This window comes from Lycium barbarum, chromosome 8 (genome assembly GCF_019175385.1).
Source record: "Lycium barbarum isolate Lr01 chromosome 8, ASM1917538v2, whole genome shotgun sequence".
In the NCBI taxonomy this organism is placed as follows: domain Eukaryota; kingdom Viridiplantae; phylum Streptophyta; class Magnoliopsida; order Solanales; family Solanaceae; genus Lycium; species Lycium barbarum.
Window position 1 is genome coordinate 2511771 of NC_083344.1, and position 27060 is coordinate 2538830.

Genomic DNA, 27060 nt, shown 5'->3' on the forward strand with positions numbered 1-27060 from the left:
GCATTTTTGTTGTTTGAATCCGTGTTTTCCACAAGCCAGATCGTATCACTACTAAAGTATATGTTGTAACTTGAAAGGTTGAAAATGTTATTAAAATCTCTTAAAAGATGGAAAATTGACTCCATCATAAGATATGGGGTAAAGGGTCAAAATGAATTAAGTGACCCTAATTTGTCCTTGTATTATTTGTTATTTCACAACTTTAGGCTTCGTTTCAATTTTAGTTCAATCTTACACAATTGTTAGGAAAAAGTCTCAATTATTCTCTTCCCACTAATACAACAACAACATACCTAGGGTAACCCCATAAGTGGGGTCTGGGAAGGGTAGAGTGTATGTAGATCCTATCTTTATCTTGGAAGGTTATTTCCGAAAGACCCTGACTCAAGAGAAAGCATGACCAAAATTTAGATAAGGATTGAAGAAAATAAAGATGTCATGGCAAAATAGTATAGATAAGCACTATGAAGAAAAATAACAGTTAATGCAGCAAACTAATATGATAATCGAAGTACCAAAGATAGCAGATAGCAACAAGAAATTACAAAGGTATTACGTCTACTAGTATGGAAGGACACACGAGATACGCCCTTCCCACTAATGGTGGTATTTTTTAAAGATCCTAATTGAACGAATGAAAAAATTGCTCAATTTTGAATAGTCAAAGTCCGTTAAAGGAAGGGTAAATACGAGACGATTCACGAGGGAAGTTTATATATGGCTGTAAAAAATAACAAAAGTAGTCCTTTATGTTTTTGGTTTGTCTAAAGTGGTCCTTTAATATATACTTTGAACAGTTTTAGTCCTATATTTTTATCGTAGTAATTAAAATTGAGTTCTTTTAGTCTCTATTATTACTTTCCTGTTCCAATTTAAGTGTCTTAGTTTGACTAGACTTGAAGTTTAAGAAATAAAGAGAAACTTTTGAATCTTGTGGTTCACTCTTTCTGCCACATATCAAAAAGAATAGTAGGACACTTAGAGTTGAGGCGTTTGGCCAACAAAAAAAAAAGTAGTTTTGAGGAGCAACAAAAGAATGTTCTCGGCTGTTGGGAAGAAGCTAAAAATTTTTGCTTCTTGAAAAGAGCAGAAAATTATTTTTCAAGACAAAAATATCATTACCATAAATACATATATACCAAGTATATCTCTCATTAATTCATTAATTTTTTATTGTAATAACTTGACGTATAACAACTCATTTCCTTTTGATTATTTAATCATGCATTTCATATAATTTTTTTTCTTTATTTTTTTTTGTATATTTAAATCATCATGCTAATATTAAAATATCTAATATTTTCTTGATTTATCTATTTCTTATATAAACATTTTAATTATATAAAAGTGACAAACTTTAATTACAGCCTTTCATAATAGATACTCCCTACTTAAAATACCCGACAGTATACCGAAACCCTAAAATAATTAAGAATTAAGAAAAATCAAACTGTTTATCGAATTTTGATACGTACAAACAATGGAGAACTCGAGCCCATCAACAAGCCGAAAACGCCAACGGGCCGACGAGCCTGAGCCCGAACCCGAGCCCGAGCCCGAGCCCGAGCCCGAACCGGTCCTAAACGATGCTGAATTAGTATCAATGGAGGAAAATTTCAACTTTAGTGATACTTTAGTGGCTCTTCGTATGATGCGTGCTCAATTTCCCCGTATCGAAAAGGTTTTCCTTTTTTTTTTTTTTCATTTTTTTTTTTCATTATTATTTTGATGAGCATGAATAGAATTGATGTAATAGTTCACATATTATTTAGCAGGAATTAATTATAATAGAGAAGAGATTATTATGCAGTGAGTAATTTAGTACCTATATAATTAATAACATAGTAATAACCATGAAAGCCAGTACCAAAGAAAAAGTTAGTATTCCTACCGGTTAAAAAAGAGCGTCTACTTAGCCATTTGCACACCTTTTAAGAAAATACTAACTCTTAGGTAAAAATATGTAATTTGACTAAATTACCCCTAATTAAATTTTGTAATTTGACTAAGTTATTCCTAATTAAATAGGTATTGAGCTTTGGCCACTTAACACTAGAAAAATAAGGATAATTCTTTCTTGATTTGATAGGTGGACACTCATTTTGAACCAAAGAATAGAAGGCTAAGTGGACGCTCTTTTTGAACAGGAGGGACTATCATAAAAACAGGAGTATCTGAAATAGTAACAGCACCCAAGGGTGTGTCCCAAGGGCGGATCTACACGGAGCCAAGGGGTTTGAACTTTGAACCCCTTTCTTTAGAAAATTATACTGTGTATATAGGGATCAAAGTTTTGTTTTATGCGTATAACCTCCTTAGTACAAACCAAAAGCTTAGCTTAGTTGATAAAGTGGTTCAAATTTTCGTAAAGCACCTAGGTTCGAGTCTCGCTGACAACAGTTTCTTTGATTTTTTGAACCCCCTTAGCAATCCACCTCTGTGTGGCCTAGTGGTCAGTGAAGTGGGTTGAGAACCATGCGGTATCAAGTTTAAATTCCAAGGGAGGCAAAAACACTAGCTGATTTTTTCCATCTGTCTAAGCCTTGGTGGATAGAGACCTGGTACCTGTGCGGGTGTGAAGTATAGATACCCCGTGAAATTAGTCGACATGTGCGCATGCTGGCCCGAATGCCACAGTTTTTCTTTTTAAAAATAGTGCCGGACTTCATAACATTCCATCGCTTGGGAATGGAATTTTATGCAAAATTCAATTTTTCTTGGAGGGGATACCTAAATGTTAGTTATGTTCATGTTTCTGACTAGTTATAGTGAAGGACACAAAAACTATTCATGTGCCAGATTGAATGGAGCAAGTGTGAAGGCGAAATATGAGGATATGAGAGGGGCAACAGATTGAAAAGGACGACATTATGATGTTGTGATTCAACTAAATAACCTCTCCATTGTTTTTATAGTTGTTGATAGTTAACTTTATGAAGCTCATATGCTAATTCAAGTTCTCATAGTATAGACCTTACCAGGGTAAATACTTATCTGCACAGGGCGTTTAACCAAACCAAGCAAATTACCTTAAGCAGTTACAAATTAAAGTGAGAATACATATCTCTCAATCGTTGTTTAGTAATAAATGTGTGCATGAAAGACACATTGCATTTATTGGTTTGGTGTGTGCGGGAAGTTAATTTTATGTGTTAAGACCCTGATCCACAGTTTCTATGAAAATAGTAAATATAAGTATGTTACCCATGAAACTAGTAATAGTATCACTTTTGGCTTCTTGGTTGGACATGAAGGAAAAATTGCGAAGGTTGAAGGGTGATGATGGGTGGAATGAGTGATACGGAGTAAGAATCGAGATGTTGTAACACAAAATGATATGCAACTTTGAAGGACTTAAAGTTATATCCGCTTTGACAAAATCTTTCCTGGTGAAAACTTTTTAGCTATTTAGCCGTGGTAACTGATATTATGAGGTCAATCAATTTCTTAGACAACATTTTATATCGTACCAAACAATGCATATTTCTGGTTGTTTACTATTCCACTCTTTTGTGTTTTGAAGCTTAGTAGAGTTCTATAATATCTCAACTCTTCAAATTTTAAAACATTTTTAGGTTTCAATTCAGCCTTTTATTTTGCGGTCACAGTTATACAGCAGTGTAAAGGACAGGACACAAGTGGACAGAGAGTTGGAGGTATTTACTGAAATTGTCGGTTTCTTAAGTCATCTTTCCCTCATGTAAGATTATTTTTTGCACAAAATTTGGTCCAAAGCAGTTGGAAGAATTGCATCTCGTGGGTGCTGAGAATTCACTGGTTGTTGAGTCAGTCATCCATAGCTCTTAGGTTTTATTTTTCAGTTCTGATGACCATTTTGCTGATTGCTTTACATCTTCTGATGTTTTCTTTATTATCTTTCCACTCTGTCATTTGTATTCATTGCACTCAACTGATTACTTTGTATATCTGTGCCTCACAGTCCCTAAGGAGGGAAAGAGTTCTACGTACTTTCAAATTAAATACTGGACAGGATGATCATGCTATAATGTTTTTGGATGACTACCTTGGTCAGGTTGGTGACTTGACTTTTACTTTCTGCAAAGTATTTCATTTCAAAAACTTCATACTTCCTCGCCTTCTCCCTCCATTTTAGAGAGATGCAAACTGTTTTCTGTGTTGGTCCCTTTTTTCTAATTATTGCCTATTTCTAAGAATACATGCTACCCGCATCCCATTGCCACTTCAACGTGAGACTCTTTCTTTTTTAGTTAGTCCGAAAAAAAATGACACCTTTCTATATTTAGTAACTGTCTAACTTTAAAATATTTATAGCTACACAAATATTTATGGCTTATTTTAGACTACAAATTTCTAAGTCTTCTTGTATTTCTTAAATTCCGTACCCAGTCAAACACTTTCACATATATTGGGACAGAGCTAATATACATTTTCATCATATTGGCGGAGTCTAATGCTTATGTTCTTTTTTAGCTAGCTTTAATCGGTCATCAGTTTTGTTTGAGAGTTGACCTCCTCGTAGTAAAACTTGCCTTGAATACTTGTTTAGATCGAACGTGTCAGTAAAAGATTGGAAGCACAGAAGCAAGAAGACCTATTTGTTTTTGAATGGTTCAAGGAGCATGTAATTCATTCAAAGCTAGATCCCAGCATTGGACATGAAGAACTTGTGAGTGACCTTCTCAAAGCCATGTGACGGTTTCTTTTTAATTTGCTTGTGTACACATACCTGATCTTTTCCATACTGATATGCAGCAAAAAATGTTTTATAACATTGCCCAAAATATAAATATGTGTTTTTCTCCTTGCACCTCTTAGCCAGTTGTATTGCACCGGCTTGAGAGGTCCTATAGATTTTTGCAGATTTATTACGGAAAAGTTCCTTCTAAAAGTACTCATTCTTGTATAACCTATAACTCTAGTCAGATCATATTGTTCCCTTGAAGTGTTTGTCAAAGTTTGCCCTCTTCTCCGGTTCTATCCTCATGCCTCATATTTTACCCCCTTGGTTTTCTAGTTGCTCACTGTTCCTTCAGTATTTTCTGCTAGATTTTCAAATAAAAGTGAAATTGATTGGCTTGCTTTTGATTCTCTTCTTCTTGTTTCCCTTTTATTTTTCACATTTCCTGTTTCAAATATTGCTTTGGCTTAAAGATGGAGTTTTGGTGGTAATGTTGATTTTTTTTTTTTTTTAATTTCTGATGGAAGATTGATCTGCTAACCTTCTCTAATTTCTGTTTTAGGGCATTCCTTGACAGTTGCTATAAAGACTTAACTTACGTTGCAATGTCGCATTCTTTCGACAGATGTTAATGCAGTTTTTTCCTAAAGTATGCTCCTATCTGACATGGGCTATACATATATGCTATGCGCACTTTATTCTTATGAGAGTCTTAACTTTTCGCTGTCGTCAGAGAGTGAGTCAGTCTGAAGCATGTTGATGGATTTGAACTAGATTTTTCTCTTTTAAAGTAATAATTTGAAATGTTTGATGGCAAAGGAGAGGTTTGTTCTTGCTTGCAAGCTAATGTCTAAAGCCCTAAATGCGGTTTTAATGCCTTTTTAGATTTTACTTTGTAGTTTAACAAGGAATTCTAAAATGTTGCAAAAGCCTAAATCTGGGGAATACACTCTGGGTAAGCTAATTTCTCCTGTCTCCCTGATCAGTATCGATCAACTACATTTCAGTCCAAATTGTTGGTGTCACATATATATGAAGCCTGTGAGGATTTAGTAGTGGTGCACAGTTCGAAACTGTCGATAATGGGCCCGTTCCTCTATTGATCATCTCCACCTAAATAGCAGGCTTTTGCCTGCGGCATGGTTCGAACCAGTGACGTTAGCCTAACCCACAGATCATGTGCTGAGCTTTAACACTAGGTCGAGGATTCAACTGATTCTTCATAGCTAGACAAATTACATTGTCTGTCAACCTATCGTATCCTCACTGAAATATCCGTTAATCTGTGTCAATATTTAGTTTGTGAAGAATGATTTCTATGCTTAAGTTGAAAAATATTTCCTAAGCCTTTCCAAAAATGAACCTTTATGATATATTGTCAAGAAAAATGGTTACTTCAAATGAGCAGGGTTTCAATAGTCTGTATATTTGGATAATGTTCTTATGCCCTAAACGAGTGTGCAAAGACTGTCCTCTACTTCAGTTTATGATTTAACTGTTGGATAATAGCATACAAGTATACGCTAAGGGGATGCGCATGACATGTTCGGTTTTTATTCTTCCATGATGTAAAGGATTGGAACAACTCAATATTTGTGCTTACACGATATTTTTCCTTTTTATTTCTTCTTTTCTGGTGGTTTTAGCGTTCACTTCTGTCGTTGGGGGGCAAGGTGAAGGAGGAACACATCTCCCTCTTAATAAATGCTGGACTTCTGGTAAGCTGGAATCAGATCTTTCATTGATATGTAAAATTTGGCTGCTCGTCTTATCTCAGCATTTGCTTTATTATACCCTTAATGCTGCAGTATCCGATATATTGCTCTATGTTTGGTTCTCTAGTATGATCAAATTAGAATGCCCATGACAAATGGAAGCCAGTTTTATGAGAAATGAAAATCTCCTTGTGATGCCAATAAGAATTCTCTAGGATGAACCTTGAATTAACTGTCGTAATTTTGATGTAACTCATATGATAAGAAACCTTTTATTTCCAGTTTCTCCAATATCTTGTGTATCAGCTTTCTGTCTTTTCATTTTTGTTTGTTGGTTCAATTCCATTCTTATGCCTTTTTTTTTTTTTTCCCTCTTATCTTCCTTGCAAGACTCGACAACTTATTGATCCGAACATGTACTGGTTTGCGATTCCAAATATTGGATCAGTTCTCAAGGGCCTCTCACAGGTTTGACATGTCTCTCTTCCTTCCCACATCAAATTTCGTTCAAGATTTATGATTTTGTGTCTCCTCTTTGCCTGCACACATTTCACAAACATTTTTAGAGAAAATGACAAAAGCGATCCCTTATAGGGTAGGTTCAAAATAGTCACTCGAGTATGCACTTAACAGTTTTAGTCCTTTAAGTTTGCCACAAGTATACACTTTTAGTCTCCGTCAAATATTTACCGAACTTTGCCTATTGGATTTAACGGGAACTATGGAAAAAAATAAAAAATATAATAAACGGGAACTCACATTTAGAGGTACAATTTTTGTAGTTTCTGCTATTTTTAATTTATTTCTAGAGTCTAGTCTAGCTTTTTGAGGTGTAATTTATGCTATTTTTTATATTTTTTTTTAGTGACTAGTGTAGTTTTTTGTGTTGCATATTTTAGGATTTGGTGGGACTTTCTTGGTGTTTATGATTAAATCTTTTTTTCCCATTGTTTTCCGTCAAATCTATCTGACAAAGGTCGGCAAATATTTTACAGAACTGTTAAGTGCATACTTAAAGGACTATTTTGAACCTATCCTCTGACATAAGGAACCCTTTTTGTCATTTTATCAACATTTTCACTTTGCAGCCACTATGATTTACTAGCATTTTGCAACTTATATCAGGGAAGAAAGGAGCTTATGTCTTTTCTCAATCGTAGAAAGTACAAAGAGATGGCAATGGCTGCTCTGGAAAAGAAGCGTCTTCGACTCTCTCCACTAGATATGAGATTTCATCTCAGAGATTTGCTTGGATCAGGCCATCTCAAAACTGTTGAGTCACCCACAGGTTTACTTGTTAAGGTTGTGAAGGATTAGCTTAGATTTTTACCTTATTTTCGTAATGACAAATTTCTTTGCAAGACCATAGTAACAAGAGCTCAAATTGCTTGTATGGAAGACTGATTAACATAACATTTGCATGTGAATTTTATGTATATCACACATAAATAGACAGTGTGATGAATTTTCACACCATCAATGTACTTTACTGCTTAGAGCAGTTTATTTACTGCATTTCTAAATTGCCAATTTAGTGTTACTATCGGCAGTTACCTGGCGTCGCAGGTTACTTGATAAAGTAAAAAGATTTTACAACGTCAGTGTATAACAGGTCAAACTCCATACTGATTTTAGTCGGGTATCCTTTTCTTCTTTTATTTTTTAAATTTTTTTTGTCACAAGGGAACCCGCAGCCTCTACCCTTCGGGTGCGTTCAGGGTAAACTCCGCTCCTGTGCAAAAGCTTACAAACCACAGAGGAGAGATTCTTTTTCTTCTTTATCAAATGCAAAACCCTGGCTCGTAAATTATTTTTGACTTTTGGTAGCTTGATTATTTTTATCTGTTCCATTTGTGGGCTTGTATGCTCTTAGACTTTTAATCAAGAGTAATTTTTATCAGCATTATTGAAGGGAAAATGGGGTAATATGTATAAGGGTCAGTGTCCATGTTAGTTCAGTTGCAAAGATTGAGGGACTTGTCTTCAAGTCACAAGTTTGAGCCCTTCGCCAAATCCAGTATTTAAGTGGAGAACAGTAGAGGGGCCGGCCCGTTATTCTCGAGTTTTTGAAGGCTGTGATTGGCCCAAAGGCTCGAATCTTGAAGGATTTCTCGGTCATCAAAAAATGTGTGTAGGTCTCAGTTCCTTGTCAAGAATCTCCTTTCCACACTGCTAGACTCGGTGGGATTTTCGACGGTTTTGGGATTTCTGGGAATTCATCGGCAACAGTTTGCGATGATTTTATGGATTTTCGATGAAAAGTCCGTCGGAAATTCGTGTTTTCCCAGTAGTGCCACTGGTTCTTCTTGAAAGCTGCCATTGTGAGGTGGGGGTTTGTGGGGGGAGGGGGATTATGGGTGTGGAACTTAACCATAAATTAGTGTATGGGTTAACACTTGTTGCCACAAAAGAATTCATAACTAATAGTATATAATTCACCTAAAAAAATCTGAATCCATCTGTGTCATTAGGGATAGGCTGAGCTATCATGGAGATGTAGATTATTCCCTCCAACAGTAATTTAACATTTGAAATAAAATAGCGTTAATGCTCAAAAATATACTTGAACCATCACGTTTTTGCAAGTTTTACTCCCCAATTATCAATTGTTTCCTTTTTCGTACTTGAACTATCACCATTTTTTAATAAAACACCTTCGAAAAACACCTCGAAGCTGATTAAATCAACTATTAATTGTTTCCTTTTTCTACTTAAATCTCAACTAGGTGTGTTTAATACATAGATAGTAATAGTTCATATAGAAAAAAGTAACAACTGATAGTATTAGTGTAAAACTCGCGAAAAAGTGATAGTTTGTTTATTATCATTATCTCAATAAAATAAGACAGGTGTTTCGCTAATTTTCCATCACAGGTTGCTTAGCTTAGCTCAGACGTATCTCGTATTTCTATTTAATTATAATATAATTATAACATAGTAAATAATATAATTATAACATAGTACAACTTTATCTTTTAATAACGAATGCTGCCTTGCAAGAAAGTTATTACTCAACCCCACTCACCAACTTCATCTTTTTTAAAAATAAAACCTCTTATACTTTATTGGCAAATGGAAATTTAGATATCTATTTCAGATACTTACTAGTCATATTAATTATTGTTGTACAAACATTCCATTCCCATTGCAAATGATAACGACTGCACACGTGATGCTCCAAAATTCTTTGCTTGCATTATTTACTACTAGTCTTTGGGGTCCTTGTTTTATTTTTATCTTCACATTTTATTATCTTAATATTGATATTTGTTTTGGCTTACGCAGTGAAAGCAGATTCACAATTTTAGTTTCATGAGTTCATGACTGAGGTTCTAGCTACTGAACTAAGCAAAAAGTTACGGGTTTAAATAATCCACATTTATACTATTAGATGTGCTTATGTGTGCATCCTGATTATTTCATAAATAATTGTTACTAGTTTTTATCAATATAAATATCAAATAACGATGTTTATCAATTAATATGAGGAGTAATATTTAGGAGACATAGCTTAGTGAGCAAAAAACAGTCCGTTGGGATTTAGGGGTCATTTGGTTGGATGTTTTAGACCAAATGATACATGTATTAGCTTGGTATCATTAATTTTTTGTTTGGTAGTGTGTTCTAACTTTGTATAACTAATACATTTACTCCCTCCGTCCAAATTTGTGTGATGTAATTTGACTATGCACGGAGTTTAAGAAAGCAAGGAAGACTTTTGAAACTTATGGTCTAAAACAAGCTATAGATATTTGTGTGATTGTAAATCATCTCATCAGAATAAAATGAGAAGTTTTAAGTTAAATTATTTCTAAATATAGAAATGTATCATTCCTTTTTAGACAGACTAAAAAGGAAAGTGTATCACATAAATGGGTCAGAGTGAGTATTAGTTATACACTTTATTCAATTTAATTGTTATGTATAGATAGCAATACATGGGTATGGTTAAAGACAAAACTACCTATAGTACACCAAACCAAACAATGGACAAAAATAATCTTATCATAATTAATCTTAGCACTATTAATGCACCCTGTTCAATACTATTCTTATACACTCTACCAAATGACTTCTTATATTCTAGGAGGGCAATTCGCAGGAATGCCCTTATTTTGGGGCGGTCTTTAATTTTTGTCCCTCAAATTGGTGGTCTTTAATTTTTGCCCTTTGCCTAATCCCATGAGGTTTGGGTTCGAACCTCGGCTAAATTAAAAATAAAAAATAAAATTCGCAAGGCAGAATTTTGAATGCAAATGCAAAACTCTACCTGCGGGCAAATTTTTGCATTCAAAACTCTGCCTTGCGATTTTTTTTATTTTTTTTTAACTGAACCGAGGTTCTAACCCAGAACCTTGAGGTATTTGGCGAAGGACAAAAATTAAAGGCCACCAATTTGAGGGGCAAAAATTCAAGACCCATGCCTTTGAAGGGCAATCAGCACAAAAAAAAATAAAAAATGATACTGATCGACTGGTGATGATAGCGGCTGGATTAGCAATCATTTGTCATAATTGCTTCAAGAATTATAGTAATATTCATTATTAGTTATAGTGGGTTCTTATAATTATTGTTTTAGAAAGTGACAAGAACAAATTGCCTTATTCTGATCATTGCCATCTGGACACAGATGTTTGGAGCATTCACAAACACTTATTCCTCAGACTACCATCTTGAGATATATAACTTGTTGTAATGGCTATAATTCTGCACCATATTGTTTTCCAAGAAGAGTATATATATATGTATGAAAGGGAATATATATTTGGTTAGTACTTCTAGCCTCTAGGATGGACCAATTTATGTGCTATCTTATGCATCCAACAAAGTATAGTTGGCTCGGTGAATAGAATTACACGATATCTATGCTAGTGAGATGTAATAAGTACTCCATAAAATTAATCGAGATGCATACAAGCTGATCCAGACACCATTGTTATCAAAAGAAAACAAATTAATTACAAAAATTCTTAGATATATATGACCCTTATGTAACTCTAGGCTTAAGATTAGCAAGATTTTGGCCACACTAGAAAAACGAAAAACAAGCATACATAGGAGCATGACTGCATGAGTATGTCCAGAGGCAGTTCAAATGCAGTTGATTTAATTTGAGAGAGTGAATTTTGAAATGTGTAAGCTTAGGTATGTTTAGTAAAACATAGTCTTTATTTATTTTTTTTAATTTTTTGGGAAGACGTTTTGTGTTTGGTTGGACAGCAAAATATATTTCAGGAGGACAATGTACTTTTCGTGAAAAATAGTTTCCCTCATACCAAGCACAATCGAAAGATTGATAATTTTTCTTTTAAGATTGGTAATAATATGTATCAAACATTTTTTTTAAAAAAATATTTTATTATATAGGGGTAGGGGAAGGGAAAATGTGAGAGGGGATTACAACGTGGGGATTTGAACCCTCACCAACAAGGTGAAAGTTCAACCAACTGAGCTACTAAATCCCTACAACATGTATCAAACATGGATAGTGTTTGGATGAACTTTTTTGAATAACAAAGATTGATAATAACATGAGAGATCTAGAAGTTACAAGTAAATTAAATGAACAGAAGACAAGAAAATGAAATTAAACCAATAATTGGTTAATTAATATTATCACAGGGTTCAGTTTCTTGTGAAAGATCATTTTGGGGTTGTTTAATTTTCCTTTTAAGGGATAATTATTATCTTATAAACAGACAAATTAAACTCACATCATAGAGACACATAGACATACAGAGTGCACACTGATATGATAGAAGTAATATGGATGAATTTTTTTTGTCTGCACCTAAGCAAACATCAAAAAATGAATAAAATCCCTAACCTAAGATTTTTCACTTAAAATCCAAAACATAAGATTTTTCACTTAGCTAAGTCCTTTAATTATGAAGTGTAAAGTGAAGACATAGTATTTTTTTTAATTGTTTTTTTGTCTCTATGGAACATCACCTCGTTAGGAAAATGTCAGCTTACTATTCTTGTGTAGTTCAAGTTTCGTTTTCCTTGGAATATATATATTGGACCTACCAAATGAATGAATGAATATGATCAACAACTTGCAAATCACGGTTTAATGTTTGATATTAGTCCCCATGATAGCAACTTCAGTACTTCCTCTCTCTCTCTCTCTCTCTAATAATCTATTTGTATTTTCTAATGAAAAGAGAAAAATCCACATTGTGCTTTTACTCTGAAGTGATAGTATTGCATGATATATATGTGTGTATAATCTACATCTATTTCAACTGTAGAAACAGTAAGCCTTACACCCAGGGGCGGATCTAGGGGTGGGAGGGTGTTCACCCGAACCCCCTCGGTCAAAAATTACATTGTATATATAGGGTTAATTTTTATTTTTTTTGCACATATATAGATTTGAATCCGTTAATTACAAGACTAGAGGTTGACTTAGTGATTTTGGAGGTTCAAAATTCATCTTGAGATTTCAAATTCAAATGTCAGGCACTGCATTTTTATTTTTGGAATCCCCTTAGTTAAAATCCAGGATAATTGTCAATCTATCATCTCACAGTTAAAATGTACCCCCAATCTATCAGCCGAAATGCACTAGAGGTAAAGTTAGGGCTTGAACAAGGGGAGATTAAAAATAAAATAAAAAATATTGAGACATCTTTTGAGTTAAAACCGAGAAGACAAAATTACTTATGATGCCCTTAAAGTTGGGTTAGAACGAATAATAACTTGACAGTTGGGTCTGGGCTAGAGCCATTAATAAGCGGTACCAGAGTTAATCTTAACAAGAATGTTGGTCCCTAAGGGGAGGAAGGATTGAGTATTGTAAAACAGCCATAGAATGTTGGTGGTTGAACTCGAAATAAGGTTCACTGTGAAACTTTTATGTATTAGACAAATCTCACATCTAATGGTTTGGAAAAGTTTAATAATTTTAACTCAAATTCTATATACGGTTCAATACCCATATACTAAAATTTCTGTGGCTCCGCCTACACGCCTTTAATTTTGCGTGAATGGCCAAGGGGACAAAATTAGACAGGTGACTTATCAGATAGGTTTATTATTAGGTTAAGAAGAGCTTTCAAATATAGTACTTGAGTTAACATTTCTTGACAAATATTAAAAGGGATAGAAAGTTTATGAAGTGTATATTGAGGTTCTTGACACCAAGCAATAATGCATGGACTAATCAAATATAAGCCACACAATTATCCTGTCTTCCTTAACTCTATATGAAACTGGAATGTTGTTAATTATAATCACATGATGTACTCCATTGTACTGTAGTGTATAATCAGTATGGTGGGTCATGACTATATATGTAATGCATGTGACTAATGAATAGTTGTAACATGTGGTCTACAATATATTGCTGGTTGTTTCGGCTATGTTCTCATGTTCAACATATCAACCAATTACCAATCAATCTTCTCTCACAATGATGATTCTTCTTCTCTATATGGGACATTCACTCATGAATAACCAATTTCTTGGCATTTGTAGCATCTAATTGTACAATGAATCTTGTGGAAATTAGATTTAGCATTGTACTTCCCCCTTCGTTTCAATTTTAGCTTTGCCTATCAATAATATTGGTATTGAGTTCTTGCAACTTCCATGATAATGATAACGACGAGATTTGAGCTCAGAACTTCTGCACGCTACTTGAAATACATGTATTTTTTATGTAATTTCCTAGGAAATTCATGATAAATGTGCTCGTCGAAAAATGTCTAACGAATTTTCACTGGAAATCATAGGATATGGACTGTATTCCGACAGGAACATATGAATTTGTAATGTGAAGTTGGTGTCATGTGGGGGTCATGACTATGTTTGTGACTATTGAATAATATGCTAAATTGCTAATCATGTTGTACTTGTGGTAACACACTCATGATCAATATATCAACCAATCAATCTTCTCTCACAATTAATGATGGTTCTTCTATGGGACATTCACTAAAAAATTAACCAATAGTTTAGCATTGTACATCCCTCCTTAGTCTCCACTTTAACCTTGCACTTTTTGTTGCTAGCATTTGGGGGAAGCTGCTTCAGTGGCAAGGTATGACTAGACCAATTTTAGGATGGGTGGATGAACTACACTGGACAACTACTAATGCACAAGGGAATTCAGCTACTGCTATTGTGTATCATATGACTTTGGCTGCTTGTATATATCATGTATGGAAGGAGAGGAATCTGCTCATATTTGAAAACAAGAGTCGGACACCAGCTCTTATTCTTCTTACGATAGTCCAGGAGGTGGTGATGAGAGGTGCAATGAAGAAGAGATTAGCTAGTAAACTTGATGAGCTCAATTTTTACCCGTAGTAGATAAGGTGATAGCATAGTTTCAGAAGATTAGTAGAGTTTTCGATGAAATCTGTGATAAATGTGGCAATTGGAAAATGTTTCCGATGAATTTAGATAAGAAATTATAGATTACCGACGACATTCTGGCGGTAACGTCCATGAGAAATTCGCAGATTTCTAGTGTGTCTGCATTGTAGCATATTAAAGTGTATGCAGTGGCAGAGCCAGGATTCATATTAAGGGTGTCAAAAAATGTAGAAATGTCATGACTGAGGTTTGAACCCATGATCTTAAAGACTTTTTGCAACCCCTTAACCGCTACGCTAAGCCTTCAACTTGTGTTAAGGGGTGTCAACAGTAGTATACATACCTATAAAATCAAAATTTCACCTATATATACAATGTAATTTTTCGGCGAAGGGGTGTCGCTTGACACCCCTCAAGCCAAGGTGGCTCCGCCCATGTGTGTATGACTATCTCATTGAGAGGCTTGAGTTTAAACTGTTGGAGAAATCACACTTTTATTTCAAGTTATATACCATGACGGTGTTTAAGATAATGTATTATAATAATTAGTCACTTAACATTTATTCTTGGTTATCAATAAGTGCTATAAAATAGAGTTACTTTCAATTAACCTAGTTATTAAATAGTTCTTTTTTTATACAATCATTACATAAATATTAAACTCATTTACTTAATTATGTCTTTAACGTAGTTATAATTTGAGGTACTACAATTAATAATAGAGCGTCAAATGCGTTGATACGTTAATCTTGTCTCTTAGCTTGAGCCATTGAAAGAATTAAACAAATCTATGATGGTAGGAGCTTCCCTAGGATTTGACTTTTGAGGTCATGCTTCATTGCATAACATTTAATTCTCATCATATTGTAATTTTTTCCGTATCGTTCTAGTTTTATTGAATGTCTCCCAATTAAATTTCATTTTTTTTTCTTGTAAAACTCTGGTATTCATTAGCACAAAATGAATCCAAATTCACTCCATATAAGTGATTTCTCAATTTTTAAATCTTGAACTCGTAACATCTGAATAAGGATGGCCAAGAATCTTATACGTTCCACCTCACCCTTTGATAGTGACATTTCAAATCATTAATAATAATTCTTATTATTTTGCGTAACGACATGTTAATCTTTTCGTATCATTCTAATTTTGTTGGATGTCTCCAAATGACGTTTCAACTCTTTTTTATTATTTTTTTATTTTTATGATATTGGTTTTCGATTCGAAGTGACCTTCAACTGATTCAAATTTGAATTCCGTCACACATGATTTATTAAAGGATCATAAAATGATTCCCGCCAAATATTTTTTCATTCTCGAAACTCTATTGATTTCTGAAATTTCTATTAAATTTGGCTAGGGATCCCGTGCGTCTAACTACGACTGACCTCTTGATGGTGACAGTTCCAATAATTAGACATTAGTTCTCATCATTCTGCGTGACGTCATGTTAATCTTAATTTTCCGTGTCGTTTTAGTTTTATAGAGTGCCTTTTTTCATATAACCATTATGTATCTGATATCAATTTACCCGATTAATTCAAATTTGTGTTGTGTATGACTTCATTATAGGGTAAAACGTTCTTTATCAGGATTTTTTTTTTTTTTTTTTTTTTTTAAGTTTCAGAATCCAAAATTTCTTATTAAGAATGGTGAGAGATGTCGTCCGTCTCGTCGGCACTCTTCGATGGTGATGTTTCATATCATTAACAGTGTTTTGCACAGTTTTTAGTAGCAACATCCACACGGATAACATTGATAGGATTTAATTAGAATAGTTAGAGTGGTGTGGAAGTTTATGACATTAATAATCTTGGGACACACGCATGTTTTATTTTCGTATGTCCTAAGGAAAGAATATATTATCACTACTCTTGTCATACATATGATTAATCAACAGTACGAGGACAGCTGTTCTTCTAGTTCTTACTCTGTGTTGATATTGGGATCTCAATTAATCCAGATTCATGTATTATAAGATTCATTTAAGAAAAAAACACTTTTAAATAGGATTAATTCAAACCCGAAATCTCTAATTAAAAACGATTTTTTTTATACATCTCCCTGCAACTCTTATCGATAGGATGACAACTATTGCTACTATAACTATATATGTTATTAAACTGTGTTCAGAACCGTAAGAAGCAAAAACCAGAAACTGGAAAAAACCAGAAAGTAAAAGAAAACAGAAATTATGTAAAGTTGAAAAAAATTTCAGAAACAAAAAAATATCCGAGACCACAGAATTCACTGTGTGTCCTTAAGGAATTTAATCCCCTCATTGTACCCGAGGTTATGGATTATTTCCTCCCAGGATAAAACGGTATACCTGTCGCAGGAGTAGCAGTACCTCAAACGCCTACGACTTCGACGAACTCAAATCGGGCAATGAACCACACATTAAGGCTCGATAGTTTTATTTCAGAAAAAAAGAATGCAGAATATGCAATGCAGGAAAATTTCAGTAGTTGAAAAATGAGGCATTGCCTCAGTTTATATAGCCGCGAAACATACCTGTTCAGAACGGGTTTGGTGATTGTTCGGAAAGGCCTTGCCTTTTTCTAAAAAATAAGAACGTTGGGATTTTATTCCGCGAAATTAATAATAATTTTGGCGGAAATAATAATAAAAAATATTAGAAAATGAAAATTGAATTTAAATAAACTTGGTCTAAAAAGATTATCAATCAAATCATTTGACCAAATCCGAAGCCAAAGTCGAGCGACGACGACGGCGCGAGGGGAGTCCCTCTTCTCAACCCTTTAAGAGCTAGAAGAATTGCTTTTTGATATAAGCACATAACTTTCCCTTTCTACCGCCAATGTGGTACAAAGCTCCTTTTCAAAGGAACTTTGCTTTAAACTTTATTTTCCTTCCATTGTCTTCTTTCCCTCTATTTCTCATCCACACCAACTTAGCTAGCTTCAATCATTAACTAGCTTTAACAATATATGCCATCATCACCAATTCTTGTCTTTGAAAAAATTGCAACAATAATCTATACTTCTAGCCTTTTCCATATAACTTTTGAGTTTATCAAATCGTTGCGTGCGTGTCAGATCTTTCAAAATTAGTATATTTCTTAAAGATTCGATATGAGTGTGATAATATTTTTGAAGAGAGATACAGCTTGCAATAATATATACTTATTTGTTGTTAATCTAATATGGTCATTTAGAAGATAAAGTTAATAACACATTATATTGGGCCAAAATACGTGGATTATATAAAAATTCTTTACATTTAGCAGTTTATATAATTAATTTTAATCCTATTCTTTACGTGTCATTTTATGTGTCTTAATTTGATTAGATATGAAATTTAAATATGTAACAAAAACTTTTAAATATTACAGTTTAAACGAACTAAATGTGTGCATACCTTTTGAATCTTGTAATTCTAAATATGTCATATCATTCTATAAGGAAATATTAGAATAAAGACTTACTAAATATAAAAAAGAAACATTTCTTTTGGAACATACCAAAAATTAAAGAGTAAATACGTATAAACTGAAACGGCAGCATGCTAACGTCCCAATGCCTTACCAGATAATACATCAACAATCAATGATCACTAAACAACGTAGCTATGTTTCTTAAAGAAGATGGTTTAACAATTTTGTGAATTAATTAGTTAATTAGTTCTTGAGGTGTCCATTTTTCTGTGGAAAAAAGAAAAACATTTGAGGATTAAACCCCTTTGAAGCTTCAATATCACTGGAGGAAAGGGAAAAAAAAGCCTCATAATAATTCTCTTATTATAACTAAAGATTGATAAGTATTTCTTCATTCTTAATTAAAGATTGACAAATATCACTAGAGTGATAAATATTTCTTCATTCTTAATTAAAGGTTTTGATTTTGAGCTCCGAGAATGAGATTATCTTAAATAAAGAACGGTTTACTCCCAAAATTAAACTTTCTCACACAAATTCGAATTAGTTGAAATTCAAAACGAATGTCGACATTGAGCGGAAAAAAGAAAGAATTCTCTTGTCATCAAACTTATACTACATCAATGGGACATGCCAGAGAATCCTAGACTAAAGAACAAATTAGTTGATAATCACAAAGCTTCTTCAAGAAAAAAGTATATAGGCAAGTATCTTCATTTATACAATATCATATTTTTAGGAAAGTTGCTCAAGAGAAAAGCAGCTTTTTCCTTTTACATTTTTGTCAAAAAGTATACAGTATAACCTCTTTTCCCTCCTTTTTCTGAAATCAAGCTGTCCCCCATAGCCCCTTTTTGTTTTTAATTTTTTTAATTTTGTGTTTCTCACCCAGTATTTGGTAATCGCATTGGATCCCAACTATAATTAGATTCGAGCCACGTAGGGCCCTATTCGGGGGGAAGCACTCCCTACCAAGAGTTTTTCTATACCGAGAGCTCAAACCCGAGACCTCTAGTTAAAGGAGGAGCAGCCCGATCTGCTGCACCACATCCTATCGTATCCCTCTAGCCCCTAAATACTAGAAATATTGCACAAGTAATTATTTGTTTAACATTCTTTAATTCTAATTGGTGGTTGAAGACTATTTAACTAAGAGCAAGATAAAATTCTCTTTTTTTGTTCACTTGAACAAGTCAAATTCAAATCCATACATATCTTTTTCTTTTCTTAATACTTCAAGTTTTACATAAAATTGCAGGACGGTAAATATAATCAAGAAGTAACTTTAAATGCATACAATCAAATCTCTTTATAATAACGTCGCTTGTCCGAATATTTCTTGATTGTTATAGTGAAATGTTATTATAGAGAACATACAATCTAACATAATATAAAAATCGATTTCAAATAAAATTTGATCGTTTTGGTGAAAATGTTATTATAGAAAGTTCTGATTGTATTGGTGAGGCCAAATGGGGAGACAGACAGCAGTTAATTCTGTTAATTGCTACGGGATAGTTTTTTAAATGATAACACGAAGTAGCAATAAAGTGATGATTAGACATGTTGAAATCAACCTCTAAATCGAATCTTTTGAAAACGAATGATAATCACCTTTAATAATAAATATATAGTACTATATACTATAATAAAATATTTAATATTATAGTGTAATTATATTATGTAAGCCTATTTGGTAGCAGTCATTTCAACTACTTAAGAAAAAGAATGAAGATAAGGAAATGACAATCTGATGGAACCAGAGAAGCCCTTTTGTTGAAACATGTCAAGATACTAGTAGATCAAAAAGGATGTTTGAATTGCAAACATGATTTTTTTTTTATATATGATAAAAGACTATTAAATAAATAAAATTAAAATCAGGGTACTTTCAAAGATCAGCAGCCTAGCCCAATTACTTCCCTTCCTGTCGCTTCCATCAATTCTAGTTTGTAAAAGCTTTGTAACTAGAGTTTTGCAACAAAGCAGTACCTCTCAAAAATTAATAAGTTACTAGGTTTTAATTCCACCAAAACTTATAGTAGTAGTTCATGTCGTTAACGATAAGTGTTCGCCATTGATCCACTCAGGTTTGGGCCCAATTAAGGCACGAAACACTTCGCTGAAAGTACGGCCGTAAGCCCAAAACTCAAAAGAATTGATAAAAGTATGTACAAGCGGTGAAGCATGTGATTTAATTTTCCCGTCTCCTACTTTGTGTTCATTGATCCACTTTGATCCTATTTATAGGAAAATAAAAATAGTAAACACGTGAAAAAAGAAAGTTTTTTTGGGAGAGAGGTCGTGGGGAGGGACAGAGCTGTGATACTATGTACATAATCCAATAACTTTTTGTTTAGACCCTATATTTGTATTAGAAAATTCTGTAAATATATATAAGTATCCAGTGACCAAAACAAGCTATTGGGGTTTTTGAGAACGAAGTTGTGTAAAGGTCCCTTCAAATATCACATTAATGTCCCCATACTATCAGGGGCCGTGGCTTCGTGGGCATGGAATATTACGTACAAGTTCGGATAAATTTATAATTAGCTTTTATTTAGATCTTGAATTTGTATTATGAAATTCATGATATATGTATAGGTATTTAATTGCGAATCCAGTAACTAAATGAGCTATAGTTCTAACACAAGTTCAAAACTCATAAACTTCAAATTTTAACTCCAACTTTGATCCGTGGTCTGAGAATGAAGTTGTGTAAATTAAGGTCCCTTCATATATAGTCCATGAATGATGAGTGTCCCCGTAAAATTGTCCATAACTTATGGAAGTGAACAAAGTGAAAATAGACACATAGGGAAATATTATGGCCCATAAATTATTGGTTGTTCTGTTTACAATAAGATATTATAAGAATATGAAGTCGACACTCAATATTCACCAAGGAAAAGGTTATTATTATTATTATTATTATTATTATTATTATTATTATTATTATTATTATTGGCTTCCCCATTCCTCCCAAAATGCACAATCATTGGTTTTTTCAGGATAATCATCATTGTCGTAATCACATGTGAGGAGAATAATCTATACGTCATTAACTCTTAATTAATTGTGACACGTTGCATGATTACATTCTTATCGACTAGTTAACTAATAACATTGACAAAACTTGATTCGGCATGGACTTTATTCGTTTATATACACTGACTGATCGTGCAAAGAAACAATATCAAGTTATTTAATACTCCATTAGTTGTATTTTAAATGCCGTTGCTTTGATAGATACAAAATTTATTAAAAAGAAAGACAGACTTTCAAAAGACATTAAAATTAAAGTATCAGAGAAACTTATATGATTTTAAATATACCAAGACATTTCTGTGTGTATAAAGTATGTTATTAATTAAAGTAGCAAAGTAACAAGAAAAAAGTTTACGTAATAATTCAATTATAACAATTTCTTCATTATTAATTACTAACAATCTCTTCGTTCTTAATCACTGCATAAAGAGTTTCTACGTTATATTCCCTGCATAACTTGTACGTGAACTGACAACTTGTACACAAGAATTTTTCAAGTTGAGAAGCTTAATTATTCCTATACAGTTGTATAGGGCAAAATCCGTAGACACCAAGTGGATGTATCAAAATATGACACGTGACGATGATGACATGTCAGATTCGAGTCAGCAAGCGAGGGGCTCCGGGAAAGCATACGACGCCCCAAAGAAGTAATTGGATAACCGCTACCGGAGACAGAAACTATAAAGGGTCTGGAGAAGCATGCCAACTCACCGGTCAAATGTCATTGAATGCACAACCGTTACAAGAAATCCTAATTGTTCTTCGAGCCTTAAATGTGCATCAATTCCCTTTGTTACAATTCATTGTCATAGCATTAATATTGGTAGTAAAGAGGGCACGATTCATGGAACTTGTACCCCATAACTCAAGTATAAATAGAGCTTCTAATTTCATTGTATGGGGCATCTGAAATCTAATAGAAAACAAATATTCTTAAAGCAATTTCTTTATTCTTGGCCTTGATTATTCTTGAGAAGGCTTGGACATATAGGTAGCCCGGACACTCTAGCTCATCATTTCGTCAAGGCTCAGGCTATTACTTTAAATTCCTTTAGCTTTTTTTTATAATTATCTTGCTTAATTTTACATATTATCTCATTATTTTGGTCGTATTGATCCACTTGTCCTTGACCACGTATACAAATTCAACTGTACTGATTTTCGGACAAAGAACAGTATTTCTAATCAGTCATTGTGAGTAGGTTGTCTTGGGGAAGATACAGGGGCGGAGCCACATTGGCTCCAGGGGGTTCATCGAACCCCCTCGGCGAAAAATTACAGTGTATTTTCAAAGTTAAAATTATTTTGTTATGTATATATAGTAGATGTTGAACCCCCTGACTTCTTCGTGTATTTACCTTTCAGAATTTTTGAACCCCCTGGATGAAAATCCTGGCTCCGCCACTGGGAAGATATATAGTTTGTAGTAAATATGATAATTAAGCAAAGTGTGCTAGAGTAATTAAATAATTTAATAAGTTATGTTTAACAACATGCATGTGGCATATATAAAAAATGATTAGTAGGTTGTATGTAACAATTAATTGCCATGGCTCGCCATGCAACGTATAAGGAAAAAACAAACACATAAAGACAAAATTATGCCCATATAAGACGAAAGAAGCAAAGTAGTATAATCTGTGAATTAGGTTACAACTCAAAATATTTACTATAATAATTAGACCAGCTGTAGAACTAATTAAATGTCAAAAAAATCAAACACGGGCTTTGGTTCTTCAGTTTGATCTTTCTGACAAACGTACATAATTAATTTTTGCTCTCAAAACTCTCTCTCGAAGTGTGTGAACAATCGACAAGAGAACAATTAATGCAATATATAGACCAATGTTAGAAGCAATAGTTAGGGGATAAGCGCAAAAAAAACAATATTAATTTCCTAACCCTAGAGAATAAACGAAGCATAATTAGTTGTACACGATCCTACTTCCTTATTAAACTGGACTCCTTGTTTAATCAAAATCTTCCAGAATTCTCCTTTCTTTAGGGCTTAGGCTGATATTAGTTCACTTAATTACTATTTAGTGAAACAATTAATTACCTGCGAAAGTGACTCCTAAGTCATTGGGATTATGCAATAGTTCTATCAAAGAGTCCACACATGTATTCATCATTGTTTTAAAAGGCAGTGTCAGGACTCGCCCCGGGGCTCGCCTCGAGGCACGGCAGTGGCAAAACGCCCTGGGGCTAACGTGCGGGGCTTAGTTCCTATGAGGCTTACGCCCTAAGCGCCCAACCGTACGCCTTAAACACGCCTAACGCCCAACGCCCAGGGCTCGCCTAACAGTTCTTACACAAATTATATTTTAAATTCCTTAATTAAAATCATTCACCTCATAATTGTTTACCAAAATAATGATACTTAATAGTTTTTCATCTATAGAAATAGAAGATTGAGTGTAACTCATATAACAAGTCGTAGTATTGGATATTTACTATTTGAGAACTTCGTGAGGGTGAATATCACTTATTTTTTTTTAAAAAAACACATAGCGGAATTGTACATTTTCACTTGTCATTGGTCATAAGTCCTATGTATCAGAATTATCATATAATTTTATTTTTTGTTCATGAAGAAGTTATGTTTTAATTGTAATATTGATAAATTTTATTGATTATTTGCTTATAGGGAGATAAAATGAATAGTATGACAGTAATAGTGTTTTAAGAAACTGTGTTTTTTTTTGTGTTTGAAAGTTAAAATGTTAGAATTGTTTTGCATTTCATAATAGCTTTTATTTCATTGTATTGTTTATACTTGTAAAATTATGTTATATATAATTATAAGTTATAAGCGGTGTATAATGGGCTTTGATAATTTTTTTGTGAGGATCAAGCGCACGCGCGCGCTCACACACACACACACACACATATACATACATATATATATATATTTCATTTATTTACAGTTTTCTTTTATTTTTTTATGTAATTTTACCTATTTAAAAATATTTATTGTAATTATATTATTTTAAGAAATACTAAAAATTAAATACTCATGGGGCTTACACCCCGTGCCTCGAGGCTTACGCCTCGTCGAGGCGTATGTAAAACGCCCCGCCTTACGTCCCCGCCTTTTAAAACACTGGTATTCATTGCATTATTTGTTAATCATCAAAATCGGTGAATATTTAAATTTTACTCCTAAACATAGACGAAATAAATGCAAGAACGAGTATTTTTTGAGTTGTGTCACGTACAACAGTACCAAGCCAATTTTTTTTTTTTTTTTTGGCTATAGCTCCATCTTATGACTTTTCAAATGAATAATTGCGGCCATGATCAATTTGAAGATGTATCATTGAAAAATATAGATAGATTTAGGTGATATGTTCCATCATAATTGTATGAAGTATTAAATTATTTGAATGGATCGATTTGCGATAATTTGACGAGTAGCCAATAATTTTCCTCCTTTTTGAGACCTCTCAAATTTAATTTTTGTCATGTTAAATTTTTCCATGTCTATTTTATTTATATATAACAAGGTGTTGCAAAATGCCACGTCAGATGAGTAAAGTATTTTATAAACGTGGCTTTGCTTGAGATGGGCTCACTTAGATGATGGCGAAAAATAAGGTAAAAGTCCAAAACAGGCCATCAAATACGTGGCTTTTGGGAAACAGACACAAGGGCAATCTTGACTTCTTGGTACTCAAAGATCTTAAAAACTAAACTTGTATCCCACGCAAACTCTCTTATTCGAGTGGTATAAGTTAAGGTCCCATCTATATATCAACTCTACTCTTGTGTATACATACAAAAATCCTTCTTATTATTGTCTTATTGATACGATTAGGCTGTGACAAAATATAATACTTATTGTCATTATTTTCATAATTATTGCTCTTTGTCTAGCTAACAAAATTTTCAATCACCGCTACTAAAAAATCACTTTTTTCCCACCCAAAAAAATTTCAGTGGTTATTTCTCACTGAAATAGGTGAAAAAAACATAAATACTAGAATTTTCACATAAAAAAATTATGAAATTTTTCAGCAAATTATGAAGTTTTTTAGCATTTCAATAGAAAGGTGTTTCCCATCATGCATTTTCTCAGCGAGATTGTCGGCGGGAAAATCATTATAGCACAAATTTCCCACTGAATGTCAGTGGGAAAAACTTTTTTTTTTCTAGTAGTGTACTTTCTCCCTCTGGTTAATGTGGCAGAGTTTGATTCGACATGGAATTTTAAAAAAATAAAGATTTATAAACTTGGCATGATATTTTTGTGGGTACAATTAAAACATGTCGCTAAAAGTATAGTCAAATGTGTCTATAATGATCATCCTCTATGATAATATTTCACTATAACAATCAAACTTTATCGGGCATGATTTTTCATGTTTATTGTTCTCTACAATAAAATTTTGTTAGAGCATTGGGTTGATTAATAACTCACAAATGAAAGATTTGCAAAAAAGAAAGCATCCGCTCTTCTTTCTATCTTGCATTTATAGTATTTTTCTCCTTTTGATTCGCTTTCTCAATTAATAAATATATGAAATCTTGAGTTGCTTATTAATTGGTAGAATACATCTTAAATATTTTTAGAAATACCATTTAAGAAAAAAGTCTCCTGGCAAAATAGAATTAGAGGAACTTCTCTTCTTGGACAAAATGATTAATGAATACTCAAAAAACTCATCTAGAAAAGTTTGGGATAGAAATCTAGGAAATTTTCAAACGAAAAATTTAATGTTTAACATATTAGAAGAAAAAAATGAAAAAAAAAGGTTTAAAATATTGGTTACCCATAAATTCATGCACGTATCTTTTTTCAGTATTCTTAGTTCGATTTCTTAACTTCTAAAATAAATTTTTGCGAATTCATAGTTTGAATTCATGAAAAAAAACGTTTACGAAAAAGAAAATGTTAAAGAAAAGGGATGATAGAGTTTGCAAACACATGAATTCATGCAATTATCTTTTTTGTTTATGTATTCATAGTTTGATTTCTTAACTTCTGACATAAATTTTATACATTCACCATTATGTAAAAATACTATAAATTATAAATTTGTATAGCTACGAATATTTTTAAATCCTAATCGAAATTGTTAATCTCAAAATATTATTAGTATTACTCATGAGGACGAAGGAAGTATCTAGTTTTTCCAATTCTAAATAATGATGTTTGATATTATTTTTCAGTACATTATTGGTAGAAACGTAAAAGGTGTACATTATCACAAACGAAAGCTATGAGAGAGGCCTAGGACTTTTTTTTGGGGTAAATCTCATATTCACAATTTATTGTCTCAATTAATTCAGATTCACGCTATATATAACTCATACATGGGCAACTTCTTTACGAAAAATTTCTCCATTTTCAAAGCTCGAACCCAAGACCATTAATTAAGGATGGATATGTTCCATCATATTCCACCAGATCACTTATTAGTAAACTAATCCAGAGTTCCAGACTATATATAAGAAATTACAACACTTTGGCTCACCATTTCCTTATAAAATTAGATTCTTTTTGAGGTGGAGTTGGAGTTCTAGTTATGAATTTTGTAGAATTCAATATCTTTGACCAAACTTTTATGTTTGTGTTAAGATATACACTTATATGTATATAAACGATTTATCCGGATTCCGAAATCTTAATAAACTGTCTTTCTAAATTTAGAATCCATCAATTCAAAATTCTGGATCTGCCTCTTGATGATTCATATCTTTAGATCAAGAACATACACATAAAACTGTACTAATATTTTTTGGGTTGCTTACATTTTGTAAACTTGTAATCTAATATACTTCTTTTTTAGTGATCAAACAAAATAATCATTAAAAACACCTATTGATTAAGACCAAACATTTTAATTAAGCACTCAAATATATACCTACAAAAGAAACTAGATTTATTCAGGAATTTGTCGTCAATCTGT

At 33.0% G+C, this 27060-nt stretch overlaps 1 protein-coding gene across 6 annotated transcripts; it reads left to right on the forward strand.

The window, feature by feature from the left end:
- Positions 1 to 1372: 1372 nt before the first annotated feature.
- Positions 1373 to 7890, forward strand: LOC132605674 (uncharacterized). Of its 6 annotated transcripts, none has more exons than XM_060318839.1 (7): positions 1376 to 1681; positions 3576 to 3656; positions 3941 to 4033; positions 4529 to 4648; positions 6307 to 6378; positions 6766 to 6843; positions 7536 to 7890. In XM_060318839.1, exons 1-7 carry the CDS (start codon positions 1481 to 1483, stop codon positions 7650 to 7652), a joined length of 762 nt encoding a protein of 253 aa, XP_060174822.1. In that variant the 5' UTR covers positions 1376 to 1480; the 3' UTR covers positions 7653 to 7890. The 6 variants fall into 6 exon arrangements, with proteins under 6 accessions (XP_060174824.1, XP_060174822.1, XP_060174821.1 ...); XM_060318837.1 differs by having other exon boundaries at positions 1378 to 1681; positions 3609 to 3656; positions 7501 to 7890; XM_060318836.1 differs by having other exon boundaries at positions 1381 to 1681; positions 7501 to 7890.
- Positions 7891 to 27060: the final 19170 nt, after the last annotated feature.